Genomic DNA, 15,793 nt, shown 5'->3' on the forward strand with positions numbered 1-15,793 from the left:
CCGCTGTTGGAGCCGTGGGCGAACTCGTCGTTATCGTCGCTGCGAAGAGAGACGTTTCCGCTATATGCTGCAGCATGAAATATCGCTAAACGTGTACTTGCTAACAGGAGAATATTAAGGTGCTCTGCACGCTTGCATATGCAGGCTGTCCCAGCTAACAGTTTCCGAGGTATCATATGAAAATGATGATTCAAAACAATATATACTGCAGAAACAAGTGGCGCCAACTGGACGACTTTTCCCCGTGTAATTGACTGCATAATTAGTAGGAATCGTCAATCGAATGTATTTAGTACTAATTGAAAAAAAAACAAATGTCAAATTGCATGTCGCATACAATTTTTCTGCGTTTTCAGTAGTGCCTTAGCCCTCATTTGAAAATTTCGCGGCAAAACGTGGGGAAAATTTAAGGCTGAGAGGTCCCGCACGCGTTGCTTTAGCGAGAGAGAGAGATAGAGAGAGAGAGAAAGAGAGAGATGGATTTATTTACCGAAAAACAGAGAGGTCGGCTTGAGCGATAGCTTGCTCTAGCCTGCTACTCTACATGGAGGGAGGGGAAAGGGGAGAAGAAAAACTAATGGATGACGATGGTGAGATAGAGAGGAGAGTATATAGAATTCTTTCTAGCTGAGAAAAATTTCATAGCCGCGCATGTAGTTCAATTGCTTTCAAAAAGGCTATAACCGCTCTTATGACCACAGTTGCTCTAGATTTCGATTAACTAGCATTACAGCAACAGAGGTGTGAAAGCAGTATCTAGACATTCCAATTTGTTACAACTGAAGCGCAAATGGTAGACAACGGGCTGTCGCTTCTTTTGTGCGCTGTCTACTTTTTGCATTTCAGTTGTAACAATGTTACATACTGGCACTGCAGAAATTACACGGCAGCCGTATAAGAGCCACAATTATTAGAAAAAAATGCCTTTGTCTGCTTCAGTCATGCTCCTAATCACCTCCCGATGCCTGCTGATATACCGTAGTTGCGTACATATAGCAGGGGCTACAACCCCTACCTCAAATATTCGTGGCCGCCAAAGTGAAATAAATAAATATTTCTTCAGCTTTACGCATGGAAGCCACGATATGTATCAGAACTATCTGAACAATGATGTGAACCAGAAAGTATTTACAATAATTTGGTTAGTCACACACCAAAATACTAGTGGGACCTTGATGATATCGGTGGACTATCCATATATGTGACGACTTGAATGCTTTATGTTACCACTTGAATTTCGCATTACGCTGTACTTTATCATATTTAATTCCGTGCACTAAGTAACAAATGATGTACAGCGCTCAGATCTGTTTCAGAAATTGCACGTTAATTCGTAATCATCTAAAGGACTGCGACACATCACGCAAGCATTCAAAATCGTGTGAACGTTTTTGGTGTTTGAGCTATCAACACTGAATTAACTTAAAACTTGTATACCTGGGTAGAGTTGCTAAGAACAGTAATTTAAGATTAAATAATTAGTTTTTTATTTGATGCTCAAGATTCACGCGGAAACGGTGTACGCGCGAAACTACAAAGCAATTACGTTTTGAACTAATTGAATTTGACTAGGAACTATATATGTATTCAAAAATTTTAGAATAGTGGCCTGAAAGAAATAGTGTCGAATTCATCTCACATCGCAGAGACGGGAAACGCATTCATTTGTTCGCATCAGGCACGCGCCATTTCTAGACTATAGAGCAGAGCCTCGAAACATTATCTGAAGCTTTGCTTCAACGAACTTGGTAGCAACCATGGCTTCGAGCCGTACGACCCATATGTAGGACCAAACTGGCTTGATTTAACTGAATACGTTATGAATGAATTATTGGTCGTGTAGGCTACTGCTTTCTCCTATATCAAGTGTGCAAGGGAGACTGGCCAAAAAATAGCCAATGTTTTTAAGGTTTCTTTGCAGTTAAAACTTGATCAAACGAAATTCTATTTTACAAATTTCAGCAATATTGCCCCGGGGTCGTGACGTGGACCAAGGGATCAAACTACCGGTCTAAATTGAAACTGTTTATTTGGCCGAACTTGTGGCCGGTGAACGGAAAGTCAGATTACAACGATACAGTCTGGCACTGATAGTGGAGAACTGAGCGGCGGCCGTCGATTAAGTGACAGGTGGTGATTCGCGTCGGCATTTATACATGTGGCATCGAATGTTCTAGAATTATCGCTAGAGGTCAAGTATGTTCCAGAACAATCTGTAAAGTTCGCGTTGTGCGCGTAATCGCATCGGGAGGTTCTATGATCATCTCGATGGTTCTCAGTCAATCGGCGCTGTTTGCGCAAGGCAGCACTCCCACGTGTAATGGAGCTATAAGAAAACTTCACAAAGAAGTGTGGCAAGATAATAAAGGGAACCTTTCATTTGTTGGTAAGTGCTCTTAAAGTTCAATGTTGTCATCAACTCAAATTAACGGAGGTATCATGGCACTACACCAGATTAAATGTTTTTTTTTTCGGAAATAAATAAGAAATGGAGTGATTTCATTTTAAATTATGGACGGGAGGATTTTACGTCGACTGTTATTCACCACGGTAGTCTAGCTAATCTCCGTATTCTACAACGTTCTTTCACTAAACGCTTCCCCTTGACTTGAGACAGCAGATGGGAGCGCCGTCTCTAGGCAGAGTTAGTCACTGCATATATCATCGATAATCTGCAGCGGTTCTTGAGAAGCGTAGTGATCATTTTCAGTCAAGCAGCAGCGCAGTTATAATGCTGTCAAATGAAGGACGAAATTCGAGTCTAGGAGTATTTGTAAATACGGGGCTAAGGCACACGGCTGCTGGCCCGCAGGTCGCGGGATCGAATCCAGGCCACGGCGGCCGCATTTTTGATGGGGGTGAAAATGCTTGAGGCCCGAACGTGCGCTTAGCTTTAGGTGCACCACATAAACCCACATATCAACCAATCAAGTTATACGCACGCCAAAAAGTTACATTATAGATAACCGTGTTTAGAGTGTAGTTAAGAATAGCAGTGTTTCACAGCTATTCTTAACGTCACAAGACATGCGTTCACAGGATGACACAATGCGTGGTGGTGGAGCAGTTCAGATTGCAATGGCCACCGGCGGAGGACGTCGCACCAAGTCAGGTTGTTATGCCCAAATGTTAGGTTGCTTATGCGCAAGCTCTCGCCCAAATGCTCGTGAGTGGCTCTGGCCTTGTCGATGCTGTTGTTGTCACCAGAATAATTAATGTGTCGAGCTCTAGATCACATCTACACGAAAATGTATTAGCGAGACTGGTACAAGAAGCGCCGTGACATGCGCCCACCTCAAAATCGGCTGTGGGTGTGTAATTCGATCGTGTGCGCTCGTAGTAACTTTTAACAGCATGTTACAGTTGCAGAGACGCAATAAGCTACGAAGACACGCCCCCGTGCGAGAAATTCTATTCTGTATCTGCGATAATGTTTAAGTGCACCTCTTGCATGAGTAGTCCAGACAGATTGATTGATTGATTGATATGTTGGGTTTAACGTAGTTCAGGCAGAAAGACCCTGAAAGGCTGAAATTTTACAGCAAAAGCTGTTGTGAAATCAGAACTCGAGTCACGCGCAGCTGCTCGTCGCCGCCGGTGTCCGTAACAACATCGCGCGAAATTCGAAAAAAAAAAAAAAAACTAGCACCAATGACATAGTGGGGCTCGCTGGGTGTCAGCCCAGTACTCTACCACTGAGCTACGCCGGTGCTTGTGACTTGTTGGCAATTGTGCCTTAGGCAGGCTTGATGTCGGGAAAGTAATCGCGTTAATACGATGCATAAAAGCGTTTTAAAACAGCGAAACAACAACCAGTCGTCACACAATGCGAATAGCGTAACGACTAGGCCGTCCAATGCTCGAACCCAGTACAAAAGCTTGTTCTTGTTCTCCAATTAACTGTGGCGCATGCCTACTTCAACCATAATTCTTCGTCGTCGTCAGCTACCGCATGAACAATTGGCACGAAATTCTTTGCAAGCGTTTAGCGGATACCACGCTTCTCAGTGGAATGATGAAAAATAGCATAGCAAATGCCGACCTACTACCCCCAAAAATTTATTAATAATGCCCTAGTGGATATCAAGCAGGAGTGCTTGCAGTAGTTACCCAATGAGTGTTTAGAAAATGCTCTGAAAGGCCGCTTTTCTAGCTTTCGCTGTGACCGTGCTGCGCCTTCTACGGAGGCATGGTGTTTTTTGATCCCCGTGATCGCCCGAAGAGGTCTGTGAGTCGTCGACATACCGTCCGCTATACTTGCCCTATAAAGACCAAGCCAAGTGAAAGCTTAGAGTTTTTTTGTTACCAGCAGCTGTAAGCTATTAATTGGTGGTATCGTATATTATGCCTGTCAGCGAAGAGGTGTGTACTCGGAACTTTTCGAAAACCTTTCCACAGCTGAGGCTTGTGTGGACTTCGAGGGCCAGCGATAGTGGCACGTTCATATAAGTCCACCTTTCGAAGTGCTTTATTCTCGAATCCGTACGCAGAAAGATACCCAAGTTCACCGAACTTTATTGATAGCTACATGCTATGAAGATACAAAGTCCATAGTTGGCAGTTACGCTGGCAGCTGTCTTTCAAAGCATCACGTCTCTTCTCCCTAGCTTGCACATCTGATCGATTGTACTCTTGCGTTGGTGCTGTGACTACAGCGAATTGCGAGAGCGCTTCGCAGAGAACGCGAATGGAGGGAGAGGCGAACGAAGGCTATGCGTGACCAGTCTGACAGGAAGGAGAGCGACCGTTTCTTGCGGCCAAGGCGGAACAGCTGTCTGCAAACTGGACGAGCGTTCTACTTCAATAAGTCTTCGAAGAGCCTTTTAGAAACAATGTGGATGTACGTACGTCTTCATCCTCGTTGCATCTAAGCGCTCCGCGGAAGGAAAAATAAAACTAATGTGTCAGACCAAATCGGTGTGGTCAGCCAATGTCCAAGTAGCGCACTTGAGCCGTGGCCGCTGCACCTGCTGCTTTGCTTTTCAGTCACGTCAGCGGCGGTCGTTTTCTACGCGCTGGCTGACCTGAACTGTGCATGCATGCGAAGATATTCTTTCCTGGCGCTACTATTGCGAGCAACGTCGCCCACTCACCAGAGTGTGTTCCGACGACTAGCAGGGTCAGGAACAGGCTCAAGGAGGCGACCCACTTCATCCTTGCCTGCGGAGAGCGTTTAGTCCAAGAGGAGGGCCTTCCAGGCAGTAACTCGGTAACTGCGCCGGCAGCGTGCTCTCACCCCTCTCTCTGTCCGGGCTGGCTGCTATGGTCGAGCGAGACCCGAGAGAAAGCGAGCGATACCGACGCTGCCGCCTTTTGCCTGCCGAACGTACTACATCGTCGGGGGACCGCGCGTAATGAACTTTATAAGGCGAGCTCTTGCGAACCGGATTTTTCGCACTGGAGCAGTGAAGCGTGCGGGAAGGGCGCGTGCGTGCGCACGACTTGTGGTCGACGAGTACGTACTGTGTTCGCCGGTTGTTGCCCTGCGGGCGCAGCGCCCGGTTGGCCTTGGGTCGTGTTGTTCAACCTCTCTTCAACCGGTCGTTGCTTCCCGATCATTATGTATACCGTGGACGGCGCTAACTTTCAGATTGTACCGTCATCCTTTGAGTAAACAAGCTGACTCACCATGACGCCATTTGCACGGCACTCGTTGCTCTAGGGAGCATCAGCGCCAGAGGCTGGCCGCTGTGCCTCTATTGCTCAACCGAGATCTTGGCTCAAACCCATGGCTCGGCGTCCACCGCTTCTTGTCGGTTATGGGCAGGTGGTCGCGCAGCACTGCTATAATACGTACTGCTTTCAAGATGTTTTCCAGCTACACGCTTCGGTAATTCACTTGCTTCCATCCTTCAGCCTGGAACTTCAAACTTCTTTTAATATGGAAGAGTGTTTCTGACAACTTTACCACGGAGATACTTGCCCCGCCATGGTGGTCTAGTGACTAAGGTACTCGGCTGTTGACTCGCAAGTCGCGGGATCGAATCCCTGCTGCGCCGGCTGCGATTTTGATGGAGGCAAATATGCTGTAGGCCCTTGTGCTCAGATTTCATTGCACGTTAAAGAACCCCTAGTGGTCGAAATTTCCGGAGCTCTCCACTACAGCGTCTCTCGATCATAATCATATGATAATTTTGGGGTGTTAAACCCAACAGGTCAATCAACAAATAAATCAATCCAATCAATCATGGGGATACCTCGACTGCTATCACAGCAGCCGTAGCAAAATGTTTTGCTGATGCAGGCTTCCTCTGGTTTCAGCCGATGGAGAGTGCTCTGCACAGATGAAACCTGGGTTTTAGCGCGTTAGGAGGCGATCTAAGGCACAATATCTAACGTTAATGTCCGTGATGCGGACTTCACTATATTAAGCCGAATCCGCAGTTCTTTCTCATATGACTGAAAAGAAAGCCTTAAGATGGAGCCAACTACTATTTACGCAATAGAAGGCAAAATCGCGCTTGCTGTTTACATTTATACAAACATGATAGTGCAAGGTGTGACACATTACAATATTACTGTTGCAGTTTCACGTTCCAGCATTATGGTATGGTTATTAGACGCATGACGAAACAACAAAAGAGGGACACACAGAGCTCTGTACACTGCTGTTCAAGTTTGTTGAAAACGGACGAATGGATGGATGGGCAGACACAGAAAAATGGACGGACAGGCAGACACAGACAGATAGATGGACAGACAGACAGACGTACAGACACAGACAGACTAAAGCATTAGAATGTGGTGCAAGAGTGGAGCCGTGAATGAAACGAATTTCTTCCCTGAGATTTCTGTATGGAAACAAGTTGAAATTTCCTAATGATAGATCAATGTAAAAAAAAAAGGCTATGTCGCTAAGTAACCCCTCGGCGACCAAGCCCCAAGACTTGTAGTGTTATCGTGTATACGTGATTTTCTCGCAGCCTGAAAAAATCAGAGCAGTATTCCGACGTCAGGGTATTATTTTCGGCCAATTGTACTGATTTCCAGATGTACTGATGCTTAATTTTTGTTGTATGTTGAGTGTCATATTGTTCGATTCGCCGTAGTACCACACTATGTAATACCTTCTTAGCCTTTAGGATACATATATGTGAAACAATGGACAAAATTAAGGCATCTGCTTAGCTGTTAATAAATGGGTCTAGGTGCACACCTCATGGACGTGATGTCAAATGAAACACATTAAGAAGTGTGTTCCTTATAATTTAGGCGTGACGTGCACGCGACGTTCTGTTGGCATACAGAAGCCGTTATACCAGTCAAATAGGACAGCGTGTACATGAGTGCATGTGTGAATTTATACAACTATTGGTTTCGATGTTTCCCCTTGTTCCTACTTGGTCCGGCACTGATATACACGTGCTTTCAAGCCAATATTTGACAACGCTCCCGCGGCTTTATCGATATCATGACTGAAATGGCCACAGTGGCTTTATTGACCCAGGAAAGTGGCCGTGGAAACGGCTCTCGCCGTAGCCCAATATAGGTGACCATTGAAAGAGCGAGGGATTGTGGGATGCGTCGTCTGCTGCCGGCTTCCGGTTCGAGAAGAGTAGACGACGGCGAACCGCTTCGCCGCAAGCCTCTGACTATTCGGGATTCGCGCGCTCGCTCGCCCGTTTATCTTCCTCCTAATACACTATGCTCGGTTGTTCAGCGGCTGCTGACCCGCAGGTCGCGGGTTCGATTCCCGGCTGCGGTGGCTGCATTTCCGATGGAGGCGGAAATGTTGTAGGCCCGTGTGCTCAGATTTGGGTGCACGTTAAAGAACCCCAGGTGGTCGAAATTTTCGGAGCCCTCCACTACGCCCCGCTGCGGTGGTCTAGTGGCTAAGGTACTCGGCTGCTGACCCGCCGGTCGCGGGTTCGATTCCCGGCTGCGGCGGCTGCATTTCCGATGGAGGCGGAAATGTTGTAGGCCCGTGTACTCAGATTTGGGTGCACGTTAAAGAACCCCAGGTGGTCAAAATTTTTCGCCCCGCCGCGGTGGTCTAGTGGCTAAGGTACTCGGCTGCTGACCCGCAGGTCGCGGGTTCGAATCCCGGCTGCGGCGGCTGCATTTCCGATGGAGGCGGAAATGTTGTAGGCCCGTGTGCTCAGATTTGGGTGCACGTTAAAGAACCCCAGGTGGTCGAAATTTCCGGAGCCCTCCACTACGGCGTCTCTCATAATCATATGGTGGTTTTGGGACGTTAAACCCCACATATCAATCAATCAAGGTGGTCAAAATTTCCGGAGCCCTTCACTACGGCGTCTCTCATAATCAAATGGTGGTTTTGGGACGTTAAACCCCTTAAATCAATCAATCAGCCCTCCACTACGGCGTCTCTCATAATAATATGGTGGTTTTGGGACGTTAAACCCCACAAATCAATCAATCGATCAATCGGTTGTTCAGCGTTGGCTGCTCCAACTCGAGCGGGAAAGGCAAACGCAGGTATCGATTTCCACGGAATGAAGAAATATACATTAGGTGAGCCACCGCTGTGAAGAGAGCCACAGCGACAGGTAGCCGTTGAGTACCGAACGTTGAAGCGTGCGAACGTTGACTGTGCGAAAACCATTTTCTCGGAGGTACGCGTGTATTCCGCACTAATAAAAAGCCTGCGCTTGAATTCGCTGTGAAATTTATATCGAGAAATAACTTGTCGCGCAGATGCGCCTAGCAAATATATTATCGGAACGCGCGGGCGAAGTCTACCTGCCATACGAGATGACCGCCGGCCATTGCCGATTCCTGACAAAAAACGCGAAAGCTTCACTCAACAGTAAGTTTACACAAAGCACTGGGCGAGTCTATTTGCGTATGTCTTGGTCAAACAATGCGCCAGAACGGCACGCAAAGGAAGAAGTGCGTTAAACAAGCGCCGCATTTTGATTATTGGGCGCCGTCTATGTCTGATTGTATTGTTTATGTGCCGCCGTATTGCACAGCTTTACCAAAATGAGCGTTAAAATTAGCATCTGGCTTCGACTAAAAAATGAATCTTATAGCGCGCTGAAGGCTAGAAAAAAAGATATCTCAACGTGCTCAATAAGTGCTGCGCATCATGCCAATCGACCGACGATGAAGCAGCGATCCCGAAATGAATTCTTAGCACACTGCTACAGTGTACTAAGAATTTAAACCCTGAGATCATTAAAATGGTGATTTTTTATCTGAAGTAACGTATCATACAATGAAAACTGGCTTCTGTATCGACTGATCAGCTAGGTAAACTGACAATACCCTCCAGCAGCATAAAAGCATTGCAGATCATTTTAGTGCGATAAAGAAGTTTCCTTATGGTTAAGGGATTTCGTAGCTTGTCATCGTCGCAGTAACGCTTAGCACAAACAAACAAAACTTCTAAAGCATTGAAATTGAACGGAGAGGTACTCAAATGCGCGCGTGCCGCGGCTAACTCACGTGGCGTGTCGAACCGAAAGCCGTCGTATCCCACAGTTCCCTGCGATTGTCCATATTACCGGTCATTTATTGCTGTGCACCGCACGCACATGTGAACATTGTGGGTTCGTTCCCTACCAAAGACAAGTTGTTTTTCGTCCACTTTTAATATTTTACCTCACTTCAATTGAATAAACTCACTTCAATTGAAAGCTGCAAATAACCTCCGCTATGCTATCATTGCTTGGGATGTAAAAACAGCGCAAAATATATAGACAAGGACAGAGGAAGAGGAGACACTGCGCTAAAGTCGCAACTAAACTTTACTGGAAGGCACATACACATATATTATGCAGTCGACACGGTCACGTGGCAAACCAAAGGCGTCTGCGCACCACAGCAAACAAGCTACGAAACATGCTTAATCGAAGTGAACCACTACATGTGTGTAACCCACCTTCATACTTGCCAAAAACATACGCAACAGCCCATAACATACCAATAATCACTTTGACATGGCAGCGCTGAACTCAAGTACCAAACCTCCTTTTCACCAAGGGCCACAGACGGCTTATTTACACACCTTTCCCCCTGCTTTTCAATGAAAAAAGCCTCCATCACTTCCCTAGTGCACTTGTCTCGATGTCCAAACAAACAAGTGACTTTATCTGCCAATGGTTGGCAGCCACACTCCCTACAATGAGCTGGCAAGTGCATCCCGCCAGCAGCCGTTAAGAGCTTAGTGTTCTATTGGAGACTAAGTGTTCCCTTAGTCTCCCGGAACATTTCCCGGAATGTGCCTGAAGGCGAGCAAATAAGGTGCGTGTCTGATTGTATAGATGTGCACTCACACGTCGTTGGCTAGGCGAAGGCTCTCCCCTGTCAAGTTGGTCATATAATTTTCGGAGGGGAATGGGCTTAAGGTTTAATTCTTTGTCGGATAAGGAAGGAATGTTTGTGGTCTTGAAAGAGGGCGTTTTGAATGAAAAATCTGAGACAGCCGTATTGAAGAATTTCAAAAGAGTGGACGTTAAAACAGGGAAAGTGAAACAGCAGGCTATTGCTATGCTGCAAGATTGGAATCTGTCCGGTCTAGTCAGTAGAGTAAAAAGGCAAAAGAATTAAACTTGCAAGTTTTTTCTCCCAGGGAAAACCCATAAACTTAATTTTCCGTTCAAAGCCATTATATTAGAAAAAGGAACTTGGCTGTCTGAGATGTCGACTCACTCGCAGAAGCGGCTGGAAGCCCTCAATTTAGTCTACCCTTTGTAGTAAAGAACTCTGAAGGTGTAGTAGATTTTCTCAAAACTAATAGCCCGGGTTCTTGTTCGGCTTTCAGGATTGACATTGAGGACATGTTTTACTCCTTACCACATGTTGAACTTCTGCAGAGTGTTAAACCATGTGTGGTTCAGTACAATAATGAAGTTAAGTTCTTTAACAGTTGTGGCATATACTTGGAAAGCTTTCTGGAATTGCTGACGTTTTACTTGCGGCCAATGTGTGGAGTGGAAAAGAGGTCTTTTATGTCCAGAAATCTGATGTTTGCATTGGATCGAAGGTGGCACCAATTTTAAGTAATATTTTCCTGGGACAAGTCGGCAGGTCTGTTGCCGATAAATTGATCAATATATCCTGCCACATTTTTCGGTATGTTGACGAATTATTTATTGTAATTAAAACCGACAGTCAGCATAGCATGAGAGGTGACATATTAAACAATTTTAAGAAATCTGGCCATGGGCTAAGGTTCACCTACGAGCTACCTGAAAAAGGAGAGCTTCAGTTTCTAGATATTAGATGGCGGTTTCACGAGAAACAATTGTGTTGGCGGTACAAGCCCCTATCCGTAAATGGTATCTTGCCGTTCACCTCAGGTTATTCTAAGATCGTTAAGTTCGGCATTATTTATGCTGCGCTGCGGGCTGCACTCCTGAAAACGTGGACGCATGCGTTGAAAGAAAGTATCATGAGCCAGGGTGATATGCGGAAGTTGGCGGGCTACCCTGATACGGAAATCTTGAGGAGCTGCAAAAGCTAATCAAGTGAGTCAAGTGCGTAAGTGATAAGCACAGGAGAACAGAGTGCGTGCGCAATGAAAGGAAACCGGTTGTAGCACCCTACGTGAGTGAGTGAAACAACTTTATTCGGTCCACAATAGACGCGAGTAAACTCAGCGTCACCTGGCTAGGCCCACTCGGGGACCATCAGGTTAAACCTGACGGCCCTCGCGCGGGCCCTCTGGGCGGCCAGGATTTGAGAGGTCTGGTCCTGGGCCTTAATGAGTCGCTTCATTTCCTCTTGGGTGAAAGGGGACTGGCAGAGGAGCAGTCCCACAGTACATGCTCGAAGTCCGCATAACCACCACACAGGGGGCAGTCCGGGCTTGGAAACCGTTCAGGGTACATTGTGTGCAGTGCCGCAGGGCTCGGGTAAGTGTTTGTTTGTAGCAGTCGGAGAGTAACAGCTTGGGCCCTGCATAGCGAGGAGTGTGGTGCACTATTTCTCACATTACTTGAAAAATGTAACCAGTAGGTTTGGGGTACGTGTAGTGATGTCCGCTCCTAAGAAGCTGTCCTCTATTTGCTCCCGCGTGCATAAAAGAGGTTCGGGTTTACGAAAGACTTGCTCGTTCTATCCGGAGAAGAGGAAAAATAGATATGTTCAGTGTAAATCGTGTGTTGTATATATGTTGCCATTGTCATGTGGGGAAGGGTTATATAGGACAAATCGGGCGGTGATGTAACGTGAGACTAAGGGAAGACTTTACTTCTTTAACGGCTGCTGGTGGGTTGCACTTGCCAGCTCATTGTAGGGAGTGCGGCTGCCAACCTTTGGCAGATAAAGCCACTTGTTTTTTGGCAATCGGGACAAGTGCACTAGGGAAGTGATTGAGGCTTTTTTCGTTGAAAGGAAGGGGGAAAGGTGTATAAGTAAGCCGTCTATGGCCATGGGTGAAAAGGGGGTTCGGTACTTGAGTTCAGCGCTGCCATGTCAAAGTGATTATTAGTTTGTTATGGACTGTTGCGTATGTTTTTGGCAATGATGGTGTGTTACACACGTGTTGTGGTTCACTTTGATTACGTATATTTCGCACCTCGTTTGATATATGCTGCGCAGACGCCTTTGGTTTGCCACGTGACAGGGTCGATTGCGTGATATATGTGCGTGTGTCTTCCAATAAAGTTTAGTTGCGAGTTGAGCGCGGTGTCGTATCTTCCTCTGTCCTTGTCTATATATTTTGCGTTGTTTTTACATCCCAAGCATGAACCACCAACTAGCCCAACTTTCGCTAATATTGCTATCATTGACTGTATTAATCATTTACGTTATGTCGTGTCTAACGAAAACGGGTCTCCCGATACATTCCACCTTTTTTAATTCGTTTTCTTTTTCTGTGCATGCTCGATTCACAAGCTTCGCCTTTTTTCAATAAACTTCAATGTATATAGTGCAGCGTTGTGCCCATGTTCTTTCAACACACTGCTTTTCTTCTTGTCATTATACGATACACCCATTCAACTGTATACGGCTGAAACTCTTAACTTATCTCGTTAGGCAACAGCTAAAGTTATTTGAGCAAATTGTTGTTGAATATGGAGTTGTACCTTTGTCAAGAGCGTCACTTAAATTTAGGTCCCCGTTTTCTTGTAGGAATTTCTCAAAATCTCTAAATAAAAGTCGGCACAAGTTTTACAACTCCCCAAATCAGTATGGAGACTGGTATTGCAGTTACTCATTGGACTCCTGAAGTATACGAGTCAAATGTGTTATTTCCCTGCTTAATTGAAGTCCTTACATTGAGTTTTACAAATGGTCCATCCACTAATTAGTCTTTCATTTTGAAATGGCGTATTATACGCTAGTACATGAAGCTTATATACACATTGTGTCCACATAGATGCAGTTTACAAATTAGCAACACCATTTTTTCTCAGATATAAAAATGTAGAAATTGCTTCACTTTTTAATTGTTACAACATTAAAAAAACACCGGCCTAAAAAGAAACTGCTTTATGCATTCGCTATATTTCTTGATTGATTGATATGTGGGGTTTAACGTCCCCAAACCACCATATATGATGAGAAACACCGTGGTGGAGGGCTCCGGGAATTTGGATTACCTGGGGTTCTTTCACGTGCACCCAAATATGATCACACAAGCCTACAACATTTCCGCCTCCACCGGAAATGCAGCCGCCGCAGCCGGGATTTGAACCCGCGACCTGCGGGTCAGCAGCCGAGTACCTTAGCCACTAGACAACCGCGGCGGGGCATTCGCTATATTTCTAATCTCAGTAAAATTCGATTCAGTGTATGTTGAGGGAAGTTTGTTTCTCTTTCCACGTGTCTAGAGAGGAACATCAGAAGCATATTTAAGGCAGTATAGGTGTTCTAGAGAATAATATCTGCTTCAAAATGCTAGTGTTGATAAAAGCCTTATTTGCCGCACGATACGTGAAATGATAACAAACAGAAAGGTATTTTGCTTGCGTAATGTGGTGTCCCTCTTTGTGAATGCTATGAAGCACGCGCTTCTATATCTTTTTTGTTTTGCCTTGCCATAGAGAGTGCTGACAACAGCGACTGAACAAGCTGAAGCAGGTAAATTTAAATAAATACTAACACACTGTGCTATTTATATGTGCCTCTTGAACTCCTTTTATATAATCAACAAAGCTCAAAATTTGCAAGTCTGTCCAGTGGTGCTAGTTGGTTCGTTCAAAATTGTACGAACAGCAGGATAAATTAAAAAGTTTTTACGAAAAGAAATATACTATCCTAATTGTCGAATGGGGGCTAAATTTCTTTTTTGCAATGCCTATGGTTACCATCGTTTTCTCGAGAAGCATCAAATGTCACATTTGTCTGCGTGTCATCGCTGCGTAAACGTCTCATTCTGTGCGTCAGCGTGGGTTGCTATCCTCTATATATCAAACACTGCAGTATATTATAAAGTCATGGCCGGTGTGGTTCAGGCACACATGTTAGCTGGGAGTATACGTTGCGCACTATGAAAATGAAAAAAAAAATATCCGCTTTGCGTTACACATTGTGTAATATTCAGCTTTCAGCGCTATTCATTTACAGTATTTGGTTCCTGTTTCCCGTTTGTTTCTTTTTGTGTCCCCGTTTTTCACGCTGTTCTCGCATCGATGATTCACATGTCCTCTTCAATAAACCTGCCCTTGATATACGTAGAGTCTAACACGCGTGCGCTTAAGCTTTGTGCAATTACTATTTGAGTTAGTTGCATTCCTTGCTGGCCTATAAAGGAATCACCGTGGTGTACACTGCAAAGCGAACGGGAACGAATTGTAAGTTGTGCGCAGTGTACGTGTAAGTTGTATGCGATGCCCCGTCGCGAAGAATCGGAATCAGGGTTATAAGCACGGTCCTTTGTATTGGTCACCATTTGCCGGGAGCGCAATGTGTTTTCTTAATATGCAAATAGCCTACGCATACGCCTGCATGCCTAAGCTGTTTCCCCTTTATGAATGCTACACGCACATGCATCGGCTCATGCTGATGCACTACTTCTGTGCCCAGTTTTTCGTATCGGAGTCACTTTGCCGTTCTCCTTGATCACGGTAAAATTCAATGTACCGGCGCTAAAAATGTTTACGCGGTGCTATTTGCGCTAACGGCTAATGAAAGCAAACTGCAGATGGAAAGCGTGCTAAGACTTGGCTCCGCTTGCGGAGCTAGTCGATATAGTGTGTCATCAACAGCGTATGCGAACTGTGTCATCTGCCTCACGATACGGTGGTCGTTCTCTACCTCTGCATGTTTTACATAAGGAAACACTGCACTATTTCCGCTTGCTCACCGCCTGTTTTAAAAGGAAGCGGAATGTTTATGACGGATGCACGCAAATGTTATGGAGCCCGTGCAATGTACCATAACATCCGTACCGGCTGATCCCACGTGAGGCTTGACTTAAATGGCGCTGCATTACCATGCGGAAAAAAACGTCTGAGAAGGGGGGGGGGGAGGGAGGCGGTAAATATTTGTGTTATATAGGAGCAGGTTCAAGATGGAGGTGACGCTTTTGTGGCATGATGTGTACGGCTGATATGTGAGCATATACATGGCTTAATCATCATTGTTGAATGCGTCTGAAAGATGATTGTGTTTGATACCGCTTGAGAATTATGCCTGTAGCGACAGAGTGGACACAAAGGTGTCGCACTAAACTTTAATAATAATAACTGTAAGATTTTTATGTCTCAAACCCATGATATGGCTGGGAGAGACAGGGGGCTGCGGGAATTTCGACCACTGGTGGTTCTTTAACGAGCGCCCAAATCTAAGCACACGGTCTTCTAGCACTTTGTCTCCTCCGTTAAAAATGCGCCCGTCACGGCAGTGATTCGCACTACCCTTTTCAGTGATGATGATG

General features: G+C 45.5%; 1 protein-coding gene across 1 annotated transcript in view; it reads right to left on the bottom strand.

The window, feature by feature from the left end:
• The window catches only part of LOC119175752 (chitinase-3-like protein 1), a 28,562-nt gene extending 23,161 nt beyond the window's left edge, over positions 1 to 5,401 (bottom strand). The window contains exons 1-2 of the mRNA XM_037426704.2: positions 5,094 to 5,401; positions 1 to 39 (exon numbers count right to left, since the gene is read on the bottom strand). The exon at positions 1 to 39 is cut by the window's left edge and continues 192 nt beyond it. Coding sequence (XP_037282601.2) covers positions 1 to 39; positions 5,094 to 5,154 — 100 coding nt within the window. The 5' untranslated portion in view covers positions 5,155 to 5,401. The remainder of the gene's footprint in view (positions 40 to 5,093) is intronic.
• Between the last annotated feature and the right edge of the window lie 10,392 nt (positions 5,402 to 15,793).

Source organism: Rhipicephalus microplus, chromosome X (assembly GCF_043290135.1).
Source record: "Rhipicephalus microplus isolate Deutch F79 chromosome X, USDA_Rmic, whole genome shotgun sequence".
Taxonomy (NCBI): domain Eukaryota; kingdom Metazoa; phylum Arthropoda; class Arachnida; order Ixodida; family Ixodidae; genus Rhipicephalus; species Rhipicephalus microplus.